Source organism: Talpa europaea (genome assembly GCF_964194135.1).
Source record: "Talpa europaea genome assembly, chromosome: 7".
NCBI classification, from domain to species: Eukaryota; Metazoa; Chordata; class Mammalia; order Eulipotyphla; family Talpidae; genus Talpa; species Talpa europaea.
The window spans coordinates 85,108,128-85,124,697 of NC_140074.1; the positions used below are offsets into that span (position 1 = coordinate 85,108,128).

Below are 16,570 nucleotides of genomic sequence, written 5' to 3' on the forward strand. Positions count from 1 at the left end.
CTCACTGCTCCACATTGTTTTACATCTAGCTTGCTTCATTTGTTGATCTTGGTTCCTATAAGAATTTGAATTTATGACCACTGGCCAACAGTTTCATGAAGATAGTCATGGTGGTTATTATGATAGGGGTAAAGATGGTTGAGGAAGGGAGTCGTAACCTACTTTCAATGATTCAAAAAATTCTAATGGCAATGATTATATTGTCAACCTCTAAAAGACTATACAGGTTAACTAAAATATTAGATTTCTTTGCTTTTAAGTGGAATTATGTCAATTGGATAATTTTGGTAAAGATAATTTTGGATAAAAGAAGTTCAGGCTGGCAAATAGACATCATTGATACATGTTTTTAAAATTGGAGAAATATTACTGTTTCATAAAGTTCGCTTGATAGATCAGTTTTAAAGAGGGAGGGGATGGAGGCAAGAAGGGAAAAAAAGTTAATTATAAAAGTTATCTTTAGAAAGGTTGACAAAGGAGCAACTAACTTTGTCTTTCACCTCTCCACTTAAGAGATCAAAACCAGAAGGAATGTTAGGGTTTTAACTATCTCATGGTAAACAGTGAAGACATTTGGGGAAAGGATATATGGACCTCTTTTTAGTCCTGAAATTTCATGTCCTTCTAAGACAGGCTCTAGGATAACTTCTCAGTTTAGTGTTAATAATAGACTTAGTTTAATAGACTCTTACTTTTTTCAAAACAGTAAAGCAAAATAAAATGTGAAGACCACTTATTATATTGCTATGTTCTGTTAAACCAGAGTAATGTTCTTTGTGCTAATGTACAAGGCCATTGTAGTTTGTAAGGGTGAAGAAACTCTATACTGATGACCTGTAATTCTCAAGAATTTTTATATGTCCTAGAACAAAGCTGATTCATAATTCTACTAGGTGGGGCAATGGTATGACATTTCCAGTCTTTCTTGCCAACTCCTTCCAGCATTTAACTATCCTATGTGAGAATCCTTTGAGAATCACAGAATTTTTCAGGCTAACATGAAAATTATTCTTAATGCTCCTCCTAATTTTCCAAAGGCCCAAGAGAAGGGAAAGGATTTGTCCAAGGTAACATAGCTAAGACTAGAATTCATATCTTCTGATTCCAAGCCCACTTGAATATGTCACTTTTTGTTTTCTTTTCCATTTTAAAATATCCCACCCATCAGTGCCTGAGATTTTCTTTATAGAAAATTTTAGCGGGTCTACCTGGTGGGGCAAGGGGTTAAGCCTCAGCACTATCAAGCTATCACCAGTCACTGCGGCATGAGTTTAATCCCCAGCCAGGGAGCTGACCCACATGGCACATCAGACCTCTCCTGTCTTGCCCGCTGCTCCCCTCAGCAGCATATTTCAGTACATCCACCTGTTCTGCTCCTACTCTGTCTCTGGTGAGTCCTCTCACCCCACACCTCTGGCCTACACCCTAGTTATTGTATGCATAAATAAATAAATATTTTTTAAAATTTAGAGATTTTTCTTATAGTCTCCAAGCTTCTACTTAATTATCTAAACTTTCAGATTTTCACAATCCTCCTACCTTATCATTATAGCATTTTCATAGGGCTTCTGAATTCTACTTTGAGAAATACACATACTATGAATGAATTGCAAATACTTTGAATATTATGAATGAAGGACATGATCTGAAGACTCCCCTACTAAAGCCTGCTAGGGCCTCTAAGAAAACAGAAACCTGTCACAATTCTTACTGGTTTTCTCTCTTTCTCCCTCCCACCCACCCCCAATTCCATGCTGAGGTTTCCAAGGAAGCAAAGAAAAGCCTAACAGGAGGATGTGTCTCTTCCTGTTAAAAAAAAGTCTGTTGAAATTTCATACATTCTGTCCATTTTTTCTTTTTTACTTCTAAGTTAATAAGGAGTTTTTTATCACCTATCTGATAGCTGGTCTCTCTCTCTTGTGGTAGGACATTTAGCTACTACAATATTGGGCCAAAAAAAAAAATTTTTTTTTCTAAAACAGAGAGGGAGCACAGTAGAGAAACCAAAAGTGGTTCTGTACCCCACAAAGGTGGGAAAGTGAAGTAGATACTCTTAAAGGGGAAAAATGAAGAAAGAATGGATATGTGAAAGGTCAATGATAAAATATGAGAGCTACAATTTAACACAGAGTTATATGAGTAAGAATACAAGCCAACTAATAATTAATATAGATACTTGTATGCAAGTGACTATGCAAAAAGAGACCATGGGTACTTGTAAGCAGACATGCTGGCCAACCCATGTACCCTGCTCTACTCTAATGCTCACAAATGTTGTACCTTGTCAACCCTGATGAGATGAGAAAAATAAGGACATATGCTGAATTTTAAATAAAACTACATTTATTCCATTTAACACTACATTTATTCCATTCCATTTTGATACTCTTTCCTTCCTTTTTTAGTCCTAAATTATTTCTTATATGAAACAACACTGTAGGTGCTTCCTTAGCAACTTAAAAAAATTCATCATTCTATGTTGTGCCCCTCCCCCCATTTTGGGGGCATATAGCACTGATTTGTGAAACCGAAATATCTGTTAATCTCTTACCTAGCAAAACATACACTAAATGGTAAATGGTTACCAATCTTTTCAGAACAAATCTCAATTAATTAACATACCATTGAAAGAGAAGACTTAATAAAATCTTACTTTTTGTTCTTAACTTTCTCTTCAAAAATGTCTTAGTATATTAAATTGGTCATAACAACTACTGTTAAGTGCTTAGTGAAATATTTCTTTATAAAATTTGATAATTTGACAGGAGTGAATTTTATAATAGCAATAAATACAGATGGGACTACATAAATCAAGGAGGTCCTGATGCAAAACTCTTGCTGTATTAGATGGCATCTCAGCTTTCTCATCTGAAATGGACCAAGAAATCAATTATAATCAGGATCATAGCAATAAGAAAATAAATTCAAAACAAAATTCATGCTCTTGGAAAGAATGCTTTTGTTCTTTTCACACACCATTCACCTCATGTATGCTGGTGTCAATAGACTATAGGAAACTCCAAGAGAAGGCAGTCTTTAGAATGAAAAATATGACTCCAAACATTGTGAAAGAGAATGCAAAAGTGGCTTCCCCCAGGGTAGGCCTGCTCATTCATTTACATTGTGTGGCAATAAAATGCAGTTGCACATAATTGCTGAAAGAGAGTGGCATAAGACCAAAGGTATTCTCAGTTCTGAGCAACTTCCAACCTAGCCTCACCTGTTAGAACAGGTTCTTCTCCACCCTCCATTCCTCTCTGAACCCTTTCACCTTCTAGCACCTCCTATCTCTGGAGGAATTTGCCCTGATGGTCTTTATGATGTATATACCACTAATACTCATCTCCTTATGGAAAATTGTTGGTCTCAGTCCAGAATACTTACAGAGCTGTGTCTCTCTGAGGAACTTCATTCCTTCTGCAGAGCTGAAAACAAACACAAGGGCAATGAGTTTGCCTGCTTTTCTAAGGCCCATGAATAAACGTTTATGTTTTATCAAAGTGGCTCAAGACAGGAGCTGTAGAAATATATCCTCCTCTGTACTGGCCAAGGTCTTATTTTTCTGGCCACATTAATAATGTTTATTGAATTTGGAGAAAATATAATTTGTAAATCAAAATGCTTCCAGGATTCTTAGTTAGTTGAATACTTTTGTTTGTTTGTTTGTTTGTTTGTTTGTTTGAAAGATTTATTTTATTTATTCATACAAGCACTGGGTACTGTCAGAAGCGCGGGAGGGTGAGAGAATTCACCAGAGCCAGAGCGGGGAACAGAACAGGCAGACTGATGAAGTACACTGCTGAGGGGAGCCGTGGGCGCTGCAGGAGAGGTCTATCGCACCATGTGGGACCCTAGCCGGTGGCTGAGGATCAAACCAGTGCTGCAAAGGCTGCAGGCAACTTCACAGCTCAGTGCTCAACCGCTGTGCCACCAGGGGAGGCCCTTGTTTGTTTGTTTGTTTTGAGACATTTACTTTGACTTAAAAGAGGGAGCAAAAGGTGGGTGTTTCCTCTTGGTAGATATTGTTGCCCTGAATACTATCCAGTTACCATGTATTTCAAGGAGAATGCCTCTTGCCTGGATAATGAACTCAGCTTAGGCCATACTCTGCCATATTTACCTCCTTTTGGCAGTGGATTGACAAGTGGATTGGCATTAATCTATGCCTTCATACACTCTGTGCATCATGCTAACCAAAAAGGTTAACCATTCAACAATTCAACTGAGACATGTGACTATGCTGCAACTGAGACATGTGACTATGCTCATGAGGTGAGCAGGAAATGCCATCTTTTTCATGCTGATCTCTGAATCCAAAGCCTATGATCTTCCCTGTATTGATTTATTATACCAAAAGACACTATAGCAACAATAAAGAGAAATTTAAAAGGAAGAAAAAATCAGTCCCCAAGCCTCTAACACTATAAATGTTTTCATTCAGGTCTTGTTCACATGTTCTTCTGTTGTTTGTAAAGTTATACTCATAATGTATGTATAATTTTTATTCTCCTGGACAACTTCTATTTTAGATCTCATGGTAAAGAGGCCAGCTTCAACTTTGTCCAAGAATGATTCCTAACTCTAGTCATTTATAGCTAATTCTCTGCCTTTATTTAGAACACTTTTAACCTAAATGTCTTAGAATAGTTAGGTACCTTCATTATCTTGTTTCTTCTAGCAATGACTCCAAAGCACAGTGTCAGAAAGACCACAACACATGCAGCAATAACAGGTTCCACTGGTAGAGTCACAACTCTATCTGTTGGAAATATGAACACAGGGAATGAGAACTAATATTTATATGCTTCTAATTTATGTGCTTCTAATATGTCCCAGCCATGGTGTCTTGCAATTTACATACATCATCTTCTTAATCATATCCTCCCAACAGTCTCCACAGGTAAATATTATTTTTTAAAAAGATTTATTTACGCATACAAGAGCTGGGGTGTAGGCCAGAGGTGTGGGGGGATGAGAGGATTCACCAGAGACATAGTGGGAGCAGAACCTACAGATTGACTGAAATACACTGCTGAGGGGAGCAGCGGGCAAGTCAGGAGAGGTCTGCTGCACCATGTGGGTCAGCTTCCTGGCCAGGGATCAAACTCTTGCTGCAGTGGCTGCCAATAGCTTCAGAGTGCTGAGACTTAACCCCTTGCACCACCAGGGAAGCCCCAGGTAAGTATTATACCCATCTTACAGGCAGGGAATTGAGGTTTTGAGAGGCTAGCTGACTAATCCAAAGTCACAGAACCAGTAGATAGGAGAGACAGGTATGAATGTTTAAAACTATTCTTTTGTGGAAGGAAATTGATTGTAATATGAATAACTTTCCTAAAGAAAATCATAGGATCCCTTTGTGCTGTCTTAACTCATAATATTTTACCTGAAGAAGCAGAAGTAGGCTGCAACTAATCGTTTTTCCTACCTTTTGAAAAACCCAAATGATATTGGGAGGTCTCTCAAGAGGGGAAAGAAGGAAGGGGGTTTTAAGAGCAAGAACTGACTAAGGGGAGACACATCTGTGAGCCCTAGAGCTGCTGGGATCTTTATGCCTGTACTGGGACAATACTGTCACCAAGCAAGTGACAAGACATTATAGAAGGTGGCTGCATGGTAAACCTAGGGAAGTAGATGAAGCACCACCCTTCCCAACCTTGGCAAAGAGTTGTCATGCCTGTTAAATGGAAGTGCACACAACAGCAACTATGACAACTGGGAATTGAAAGCCCCATCCCTTGTTTTCTGAATACCAGGTAACTTCAGAGCAATTTTGTTCATCAGGCACTACAGGCACAGTGAAAATTTGCAGACTTTCTAAGAGCCTATGAAAATATTTGAAACACAAAAAAGGATTGGCTCCAAAATATGAAAATTAAGTGTCAAAATTAATAAATATATAAATATCTATAAAGTGTTAGTTTCATGTTAGCCATAACCCAGCTGTTTATGTGCCATATATAATATTTAAATCTTAAAAACCAAATGACTACCTTATAACATAATTCAAAATATATACAAGTTATGACAATACTTTCAAAAATTTTATAGCAAAAAGGTATAATGTGCTTTGTTTTAATGTTTCATGTGATATAGGATGAGGCTTTCAAAATTAAGAGTGCTTAAGGTCAAGAGTACTTGAATAACCCTGTCTAAGACCTGGAGTTCAGCCTAGGAGCAGAAGGAGCTCCAGTCAAATTAAAAAATAAAATTTTAGGAATTAATAGGAAATAAAGAGTGTGCTGTAAATTTTCAGCCGAGTTTTGCATTGACATAAAGTTAACAAATATCTATTGACTGGCTACTGCATGTTAGGTACTGTGCTTAGCCGTGCAAAAAATTGAAAGGACAGATATGGAAGGTTCTTGCTTTCATGGAGCTCATATTATAGTAGGGGAGATACCCACCAAAAAAAGATAAACTAGGGCCTCCCTGGTGGCGCAGGCAGTTGAGCACCGCACTGTGAAGCTGTCTGCAGCCTCTGCAGCGAGGGTTCGATCCCAGTTGCCTGGTGAGATGCCCACATGGCGAAGCAGACCTCTCCTATAGCGCCCGCTGCTCCCCTCACCAGTGTATTTCGTCAGTCTGCCTGTTCTGTTCCCCGCTCTGTCTCTGGTGAATCCTCTTAACCTCCCGTGCATCTGGCCTGTACCCCAGTTTTTGTATAAATAAATAAATCTTTAAAAAAAAAGACAAACTACAGGTTGAAATGATATTATAATGGATATAGAGTCATGAAATAGTATGGAGGGGGGTGGAAGGTGGAGTGTAGGGAAGAGATGAGTTTAGAGAACTCTAATTTCACTGCTTAAGCCCCATATGCCTCAAGATATGAAACTGCATTTATCTTTTCATGATTAATCAAATATCTTTTAATTGTTTTCTTCCCCATCATTTGCTGTTCCTGCTCAGGTTTATATCAGGGAGTAAGTGGATTAATCATTCTTTATTTTTGCTCTCTTTTGGTTGTTCCTAAAACTTATTCTCATCAAGCATGGGTTGCATACCCTCTGGAGAAATTCTGTTTTCTTGTAAGCCCTAGGACATACCAAAGGGCCTTCATCTTACTGGGAACCCCTCCACTTGCAATGCCAAGGAGACATATCAAAATGAAAAGGAAGCAAAAGTGGGACCATTAGGAAAAGAAATCAAAATTCAGTCATAGGTTGGAATCTTTTTACCAAACTGAATAAATTGAAGCCATATGTGACAGCTTTCACTTCATAAACAAGCTGAAATAAATTCATTGACTTACTTTTGATTCCAAGTTTCTGTTGAAAGTGACTTTGCAAATACAACTGTATCTCTCCCCTTGTCCTGTTTTACTCTCTCATTGCTGACCAACCCAGATATTCCCCACCCACTTTTTCATTATGGCAAAATAATCCCAGCATGTGAACTAAGATATTTTGCTCAAGAGAAGAATCATGTCATTTCCAGTTTTGCATGGCCTCATTTAGAAACTATCTCACTGAGCCATGAAGCTGGGAGAGGCTGATGGCAAACTTGGCATTTAGCCCGAGCACCAGCAGCAGAGTGCTTATGCTGTGAAGGCAGCCAACAGCCAGGGAAGTAATAAAACAGGAAGAAATAAGAAAAACAAGTTGGTTTGGAAGAGTTCCACCCAAAACAGGATTCTACCCACCTGAAAGCCAGTTTGCCAAGCTTAGCGTGCTGCTTACCATACAAATCGTATGTTTTTTTTTTATGTGACAAAGAGCAATTATAATTTCTTCTTAACCTAGAGGGATGATATAATTCCCTAGTCTCTCTGTGTGGTTTAGAGACAGTTGGAATGACATGACCTGAGGCCAACTATGGTTTTGTGGTCTTGGGGAAGATGAATAGCCCCAAACTTGCTTGGTGCCTCTTCTACTGCTTCTATCCCAGGAGTACTTGTGGGTTTGGTTTTTAAAGCAAGTAGTCCCTGGGCATACAGCTACTGTATGCCCTGCTCTGCAGGACAAATTACTGGACATGCCATTAATCACAATGGGCAGCAACCCTTCCTCCCCAGTAGCCATTCTGTTGGTGTTCCAACATGAAAATCTTAGCTACTGGTCATATTATCATCACCATTTTGTTGTCACAAAAAAAATATTCGTTGATCATCTATTTTGAGTGTTGCACTGTGCTAAACATTAAAAGGAAGTTACCTTTGACAATGAGGTAAAAGTCTTTGGTCTCCTTAGCCAGAGCTGAATTGGCAATACAGGTGTAGGTTCCATTGTCAGACTTCTTAACCTTGGTGATTGACAGCTGAAAAAACTCACTTGTCTGTTGGATTTGGTGATGGTTTTTCTCTAAATTCAATATACTTCCATTTTTGTGCCATGTCATTTGAGCCGGAGGGTTGGATTTCACCTTGCAGACCAACTTCACTTCTCTACCTTCTTCAACTGTTTGAGTGTCATCTCCACTTAGGATAGGAGAAACTGCAAGACTCAAGAATTTAGGTTTAATTAGCATATATGCAGTAGTTCACTGTCGGTGTTCAAGGTCTGTCTACCTATTTGTATAGAGCCGTTCATTCATTTGACAAAATGTATTGAATACTTGACACACTACTGTGTTGCTGTGTGCCACGCACTGGCCTAGGAATTGGGAATACAATGGTAAATCATATACTTTTAGTTCCAGATCTCACAGAACTTTTCATGTAATGGAGAATACAAAAACCATATATATTGTGAATTTATATCAAGTAGACAATTTTTAACACTGTCCAAGAATATAAGACAAGGCTTTGCTTTCTCATAGTTAATGTAATAAACTAACTTGTCCTACTATTGGATAGAACAGTACAATATTAAGAAGTCACATTGAAGTTAGCTCTAATTCTGTCTATACCACTTACTGAGACCTTGAGAAAGTTACTAACTGGTAAGGTACCAGTTTTCTCATCTAGAAAGATGAGATAATCCCTAGTGTATGAATTTCTATGAAGATTAAATGAGATAGGGCCTCCCCAGTGGCGCAGCGGTTGAGCGCTGGGTTGCGAAGCTGCCCGCAGCCTCTGCAGCGCCGGTTCCATCCCCGGCTGCTCCCCGGCCACCAGAGGAGGGTTCCACATGGCGCGCAGACCTCTCCTGCTGCCCGCTGCTCCCCTCAGCAGTGTACTTCGGTCCTTCTGCCTGCTCTGCTCCCCGCTCTGGCTCTGGTGAATTCTCTCACCCTCCCACGCTTCTAACTGTATCCAGTGCTTGTATAAATAAAAATAAATAAATCTTTAAAAAAAAAGATTAAATGAGATAATGTATGTAAGATTTTACCAAAGTGCTAGTAGCTACTATCATTATCATGGTGGTAGAGTGCTTTTGAGCACTCCTCATGTCCTCTATTTTGGTATGTTCTGTAATCATATCTGGTCTGGCCTCCTATTTACTAGTGCATACTTACATGTTTTCAGTGATCCTCTAGAAATAATGTCCTCCTTCCAGAGGTGTTCCAATCATTGCAACTCTGGTATTTATGAAAAGTGAGTATGACCTTCTGAGCCCCTCTCATCCCTCTGTGTAACCAACTCCTTAATCCCTCCATGATAAGGGTAAATGTAAACTCATAGATAGTTTAACACATTTATCTTCACCAAATAACTTCAAGCCTCATCCCCACCAGGGCTTTCCAACATCTAGGAGGAGGGAGGGTTAAGCTGACCTGCCCTGCCCTCTCTTCTTTATGCCTCTTACATTTTCTGGCCAGAGTACAGAAAAGTAATACTTAAAAAGTGGGCAGTAGGAAAGAGGTAGAAGTGGAGAAGGACGGAAAAAAGGAGCTTGAATAATCTGCACACTGAATAATTAGACCTTGGTGTAGGCTGTGCTATTAATAACTCTCTCAGAAGAATGACATTTTGTTGCTCTTTGAAGTGAGCTTGAATTCTGTATCCATATCCAATAAGACGTAATGTGGTATTCAGATATGTAGGAAGCTGCTAGAATAGAGAACATAATTGCCAAATATATCAGTTCCACTTGGGGAGAGGTCCTTTTAGTTGTTACTTTTTCATTTAACTACTTAAAATTAATGTTTAAGTATATAAGTATGTAGGAGTATTGCATTTTAAAAATGCAATGTACTTTTCACATAAAGTGAAGGTCCTTTTTGACTCTATGCTGCTCACTTCCTGACTCCCCAGTATTTGATGTATATCTTTGCAGATTTGTCAAAACTAATGGTTTTCTATACATATAATGTACCCATAGAAAATATATTGTTTTAGGAGGGTGAGAAGCATTTACATAAAAGGCTTCATTCATTTTTGAGATATATCTTCATTTTTGAGATATATCTACACTGAACCACAGAGCTCCAGTTCATTGCTTTTATGGTGTTATGGTATAATGGGTGCCCCTTTAATCTTTTTTTTTTCTTTTAGCTGAATATTAGGTTATTTTCATTTAAAAATATTGAAAACAATGCTACAATAATTACCTTGTATGTCTCTTTCTGCACATGTGCATGTGTCCAAGGTTATCAACTAGAAGAAGAAATGATGAGTCATAGACTTAAGTTTTGATAGATATTGCAGACAAGATTAGTCTCAATTTATACTTTCAGCAACAATGTATGAAAGTGCTGATTTCTGCATATTCTTCTCCGAATAGTATATTAGCAAGTTTTTGTTTATTTCTTGGTCTGCTGTTTAAAACAATAATACTTCCTTAAGGGTGTACATGTTATTCTTGTCATTTTATGAGCTCATTTTGACTTATCAATTGATGATGTCATTTTTAATCACTGACCAATTGTGTGTGTATGTGTGTGTGTGTGTGTGTGCACACCTAGCAACAATAATGTTTAGGAGGTTTTTTTTAAGATGCTTTTGAAATGGATTCAGATTTGAAAACTGAAAATCATGTCTTTAAGCTACCCAAGCACGTTGTCTGCCATGTCTCCCTTAAGAAGGTACAAAGAGAGGAGCACTGAATTAGGAACCTGGCAATTTGTGTTCTGTTCTCATTTCTATTTGTGATGATTCAGGCCCTCAGTCTGGGTATCAGTTTCCTCACCAATTATTTTATAAGAATTACAAGACCTCCAAGGTCCCCTGATAGTCTTGTATTCTATCAAAGTGGCCAAGAAATAACTTGCCAAAAATTACATTTTATCAATTCATAGGGAAAAAAAAAACAAATAAAAAGTAAAGCTCCTTTTTCCAGGAACATGCAGTTGATTCACTCTGGAAACTCAAGCTACAGGATGCCAGTATTTTCCAGAGCTGGATTCCTTGGCATTTTCTCCACCCTTTTATCTCAAGATCAATGGCATTAATTTTTCACAGAAATGTCTGCTTAGCTCATTGAGGCCAAATAGCTTTGACTTTTTATTACTGGGTTCTAAGTCCAGAGCTGATTCCACCAAATAACACCAATCATCATCATGTTGCACATCACCTCTCACCACACCATAAGAACTTCCTTCATGTAGAACCAACTCTCTACCTAAACCATTTACATGCCTATCTACCTACATAGGATCATCTGAAGGACCTCTAAACCCACAGAGTTTCACCAATGGGTTATCAATACCTGGAACCTGATTATTGAAGAGGTTCACATTTTGGGGGTCTTAAGGTGATATTAAAAGATTCCCTATGGGGAAAAAAGGATTCCCAATGAACGTTTTTCTGAGTATAACACAAAAGCCAAAAAGCCAGAAAGAGTTTGAGACCCACCAGTGCACATGAAAGCATGGAGAACTTGGTACCCTCATTTTTTGTTGTGGGGGCATAAATATGACAATTTGGGGCCTCCCTGGTGGCGCAGGCAGTTGAGCGCAGGTCTTTGAAGCTGTCCGCAGCCTCTGCAGTGCTGGTTGGATCCTCGCAGGCCTCGGAGCAACCCACATGGCGAGCAGACCTTTTCTGTCTCGCCCGCTGCTCCCCTCAGCAGTGTATTTTGTCAGTCTACCTGTTCTGTTCCCCGCTCTATCTTTGGTGAATCCTCTCACCCTCCCGCGCATCTGGCCTGTACCCAGGTTCTTGTATAAATAAAAAAAATTAAATCTTTAAAAATAAATAAATAAATAAATAAATAAATAAATAAATAAATATGACATTTTGACAGTATCAAGTAAATGTTAAATAGCACATACTCATTTCATCTACCACCTAATGTAGTACAGCAGGCAACACAGACTAGCAGTGTCTTTCCCCTACTCACAAGTGACATTCAGCACCACTGAGATGGACACTGACTGATTCCTTCGCAGCTTGCAGGTAAAGGTGATTCCATTGTCATTTTCACTAACGGGGGACACACAAACAGAACTTGAGTTTTTTTTGTTCTCAGATTTCAAATCCACTGTTCCCTCTTCTCGGTACCAGAGAAGTTCTTCCTCTCTGATGTGGTTTTGAACAGCACATTTCAGAGATTCTTGGAAACCAGGCCGAGTATCCAGAATGTAGTTCTCAGTTTTGTCATTCACAGTTAAAACAGAACCTAGGAGTACAGAAAGAAACTATTAACATAGAGTAAACAACCTAAATTCCCAACCTACATTTCACAAAGAAAAAGATCCATAATTTATTATTAACTGAAAAAGGAAAAAGTTAAAATGATGGTCACCAAATTTTGCCACACACAATGGAACCATCTGAGGATCTACCTGGCTCCCAACCCCAGAGCTTCTGATTAATTGATACGAGTGCAATCTGAGCATTGGGAAGGTGGGTGGGTGGGGAGGAATTTTAAAAGCTCCCAGGCAATTCTGATATGCAAAGAAGTTTGAAAAGCACAGGGTTAGAAACGAGTATGTATAGAATCACCCCCATTTACACACACACACACCTTCTTATAAGGAAAAATCTTAGGAAAAATATTTATCTATTGAATAGGATTGATTAAAATAGAGGAAAAATAGAAAAGTAAGTTACCTACTTATATTGTTTACTTCTAGGGATTGGAAGTAGCAAAGTAAGGGGATGGGAGTAAGAAATACAAAGGAAAAGGACTAGAAAAATGGAAACATATTTAAGGCATAACACTAGATGAACAGGTAGAAAATAAATTTTATCTCTAATAATTACTATATCAACTTTGAACATACATCCAGGCAAAAGCTGATTTGAAAACATTTCTGGGCCTCCCCGGTGGCGCAGCGGTTGAGCGCTGGGTTGCGAAGCTGCCCGCAGCCTCTGCAGCGCCGGTTCCATCCCCGGCTGCTCCCCGGCCACCGGAGGAGGGTCCCACATGGCGCGCAGACCTCTCCTGCCGCCCGCTGCTCCCTTCAGCAGTGTGCTTCGGTCCTTCTGCCTGCTCTGCTCCCTGCTCTGCCTCTGGTGAATTCTCTCACCCTCCCGCGCCTCTGACTGTACCCAGTGCTTGTATAAATAAATAAAATAAGTAAATAAATCTTTAAAAAAAACCATTTCTGATTAGCTATAGGATTATGGACAAATTTGATGTAGCATTTCTGATGTTTTAATATTGTTTTGGCAGTATAGTAAATAAGAAGATGTTTAAAAAGCTGTGGTTCATGGAGAAGAAAAGTTATAGGACAAGATTATTAGGGTAGATAGTTTATTTTCATCTCTGATTTTTAGAAATCCATTCATTGTATAGTAATGTATCTGAACTTCCATTTTTACTTTCCTGGTTCAGAAACAAGTAACAAAACTAAAAAAAGACTGCAGCTGTCACAATCCTGCCTCCTACACAACATTTGTTAATATATTCTGTAAACATTAACTTTGAATTTAAAAAGCATAAACTACTGGTGAAGATAATGAGATTGTTGCTTCTAAAACTTTCAGTAGTTATCTTTGGATAATTGGATTTGGGGGGATTTTTCTTTTCTTCTACGTATTAATTTCTTTTACAATGGCTGTGTGTTACTTTTTAAATGAGGGGGGGCGCAGGGAGGATGATGTTGGTAGAAAAGTTACTTGCAGATCGGAGTGGGGAGCAAATGAGAAAAAGATTTTTGTGTAAATACTATGTTCAAATCATCAGTTAACAGAAGATTATTTTGGGTGACGTTAGTCATTAAATGCATTGAAATGTAGGAATATTCTGACTGTAGCTCTGGAGAGAATAGAATACTTCACCCTGGCATATAATGTCAGACTATAAAAAAAATTTTTCATTTTAATTTTTTATTATATCTGTGACCTGAGCCATACCAACTGTGTTGTCATTATAATTTGTATCCAATGTTCACCAATCATGTTCTAACCTGAAAATTTTTCTTTATTTAAAAGAGGCCGAATAGAACTTTAACTTACTTGTCATCTCACGTGGCAGAAACAAAATCACTATGAGGAGAAATATGCACTTTCCATTTAGGCCACTGCTCTTCCATGCCATCTTTAATGACTTTGAGTCAGCTCTGCTTGGGGGAAAAAGAGTGCGGTTGGTTCTGTACTTTGGACTACGCTGAGCTGACGAACATTCCTCTTGTCTATTATACATTTAAAATGAAGTCCCCGTTGAGTCATCCCAGCTATAACGGTTCTACTTCTGGTTTTTAATTAAACAATCCTGTTCCAACTCCTAAGTTCAAAGTACTTTTAGTATTAAGGAATTCTTTTTAAGGCAACAAAAAGCAAACCACAGGAAATAGGCTATAAGCTATAGGGCAGCTACTAGGCAGCCCTGGGGAAAATAAAGCCAGTCTTCTCTAGAGAAATGGGTAAAATGCCATTTAACAAAAAGAGAAATGAAATTTGCTTTATTCTCAGGCCATCCCTACTTAACAAAATCATTCTTGTTTTGAAAGCCTCTCTTGGGTCCTTTTTGTAAGTTGCTATCTGCCAATAGAGGGTTCTTAAGACTATTCCAAAACCTCATAGATTTGAATAGTTTGTACCTTAAGAAAAAAATCAGAATATGGCCTCTAGTCTTAAACCTTGTTAGTCTCTGTTTTCCCTGCACCATCTCCCCTCATAATACTTTTCTCCTTGACCTAATGTATACTAAAAATAATAAATAACAAAGGCTTCTTTTCTCACTTGCTCTGTGATTTTGCTGCTGCCATCCTTCCCCTCAGTATTCTCTACTTCCATCTAGGAAAGACATATATTTATTACTTCCTTTTAAGAGTACCAGTGTGAGGCCTCCCTGGTGGTGCAGTGGGTTGAGCGCAGTGCTGTGAGGCTGTCCGCAGCCTCTGCAGCACAGGTTCGATTCCCAGCCGGCCAGGGAGATTCCCACATGGCAAGGCAGACCTCTCCTGTTGCGCCCGCTGCTCCCCTCAGCAGTGTATTTTGGTCGTCTGCCTGTTCTGCTCCCTGCTTTGTCTCTGGTGAATTCTCTCACCAACCCCCTTCCCCCACACCTCTGGCCTGTACCCCAGCTGTTGTACAAAAATAAATAAATCTTTTAAAAAAGAGTACCAGTATGAATATAGCAGAAACACATACAAAATGTTTTCACTGCAACAGGTACTGTAGTAAACACTTTATACACATTATTTCAATCTCAGTCAATCCCCTAATAACCCACTTGAGGTTGTTTAGAGACTGCATAATTTGCCCAAGATCCCAAAGACAGCAAATATCAGGGCCAGTGTTCAAACCCAAGAATTTGCAAGACCATGCTCTTAATCACCCTACAGACTAGATTAAAATTCTCTTTCTTTAAGAATCTATTGTTAATCCTTTCCAGTCCCTCGCCACTCACAGACCATGGCAAACCTGGAGTTTTGGCCCCTTAATGCAAATATTTACCTTTAAGAGTTGGAACATACCTACAACTACTTTAGACTGCCTCTGCTGCTCCCCTGAGCCAGGCCTGCCCTGACAGGAGCAAGTTTCATTCCTGCCAGGTTCACCCTTTCCTGCTAGCAAGCCTGCATCAAATTTTCAATAAGATGTCATTAGCACTAATATCTATTCTTATGTAATTTTAAAATTTTGCCCAAAAGGCATCACAGTATTGTAACAGAGATGATTTCAGCATCTGGTCATCAGAGGAGTTTTTTAAGCACTGTAGGTGCTCATTAAAAACTCATTGTAGGTGCTCAGTAAAAACTCAGAGTCAAGGCTTCTTGGCAGACCTCACTCTGCCCTATTAAAGGAGGATTGGTGTCTCCTCTTTCCCTCCAACCCCACCAAGAGAGCAATTTCTTAAACTGAATCCCCTCATTTGGCTAGTTTCTTTTACTTCATGACTCTACTTTGTAAATAAGACAAAGTCTTACCACTTGACTCTTGTCCTCTTTTCCGCAGCCTTCCTTGGCCAATTGTTCCTCTGTCTGAGAACTCTGAATCCTCTTCCTGTTACCATCTTTATAATACTTGAATTTGAACACTTTATGACAGTCAAGTGAATAAGATAAATTGGGTTCAAAGTCTGTTTCTTTTTATGGATTCTTAGAGAAGACAGCAATTGGGAAAGACATCTTCTTAAGACCCAAGTATTTGTGTACCTAAATTACTAGGTGGAGACAGATATTACTAACAGGGATGTAACTGTTCTAGGAAAGCTTGACCTTGTGCAAAAATCTGTAGTATGTCTCACTAAACATGGTTGTGTTCAAGCTGAGTGACTGTGCTTTAATAATTTGATAGCCTGGGAGTTGTGACTGGACAAATCTGAAGAAAGGTCTGATGTTCGCAGTAGCCAAA

At 38.8% G+C, this 16,570-nt stretch overlaps 1 protein-coding gene across 1 annotated transcript; it reads right to left on the reverse strand.

The window, feature by feature from the left end:
* Positions 1–3,380: 3,380 nt before the first annotated feature.
* On the reverse strand, positions 3,381–14,309 carry TMIGD1 (transmembrane and immunoglobulin domain containing 1; the record flags this gene model as incomplete). The annotated part of the gene is made up of 5 exons (XM_084236638.1): positions 3,381–3,425; positions 4,656–4,759; positions 8,157–8,435; positions 12,165–12,443; positions 14,228–14,309. 5 exons carry the CDS (start codon positions 14,307–14,309, stop codon positions 3,381–3,383), a joined length of 789 nt encoding a protein of 262 aa, XP_084092764.1.
* Between the last annotated feature and the right edge of the window lie 2,261 nt (positions 14,310–16,570).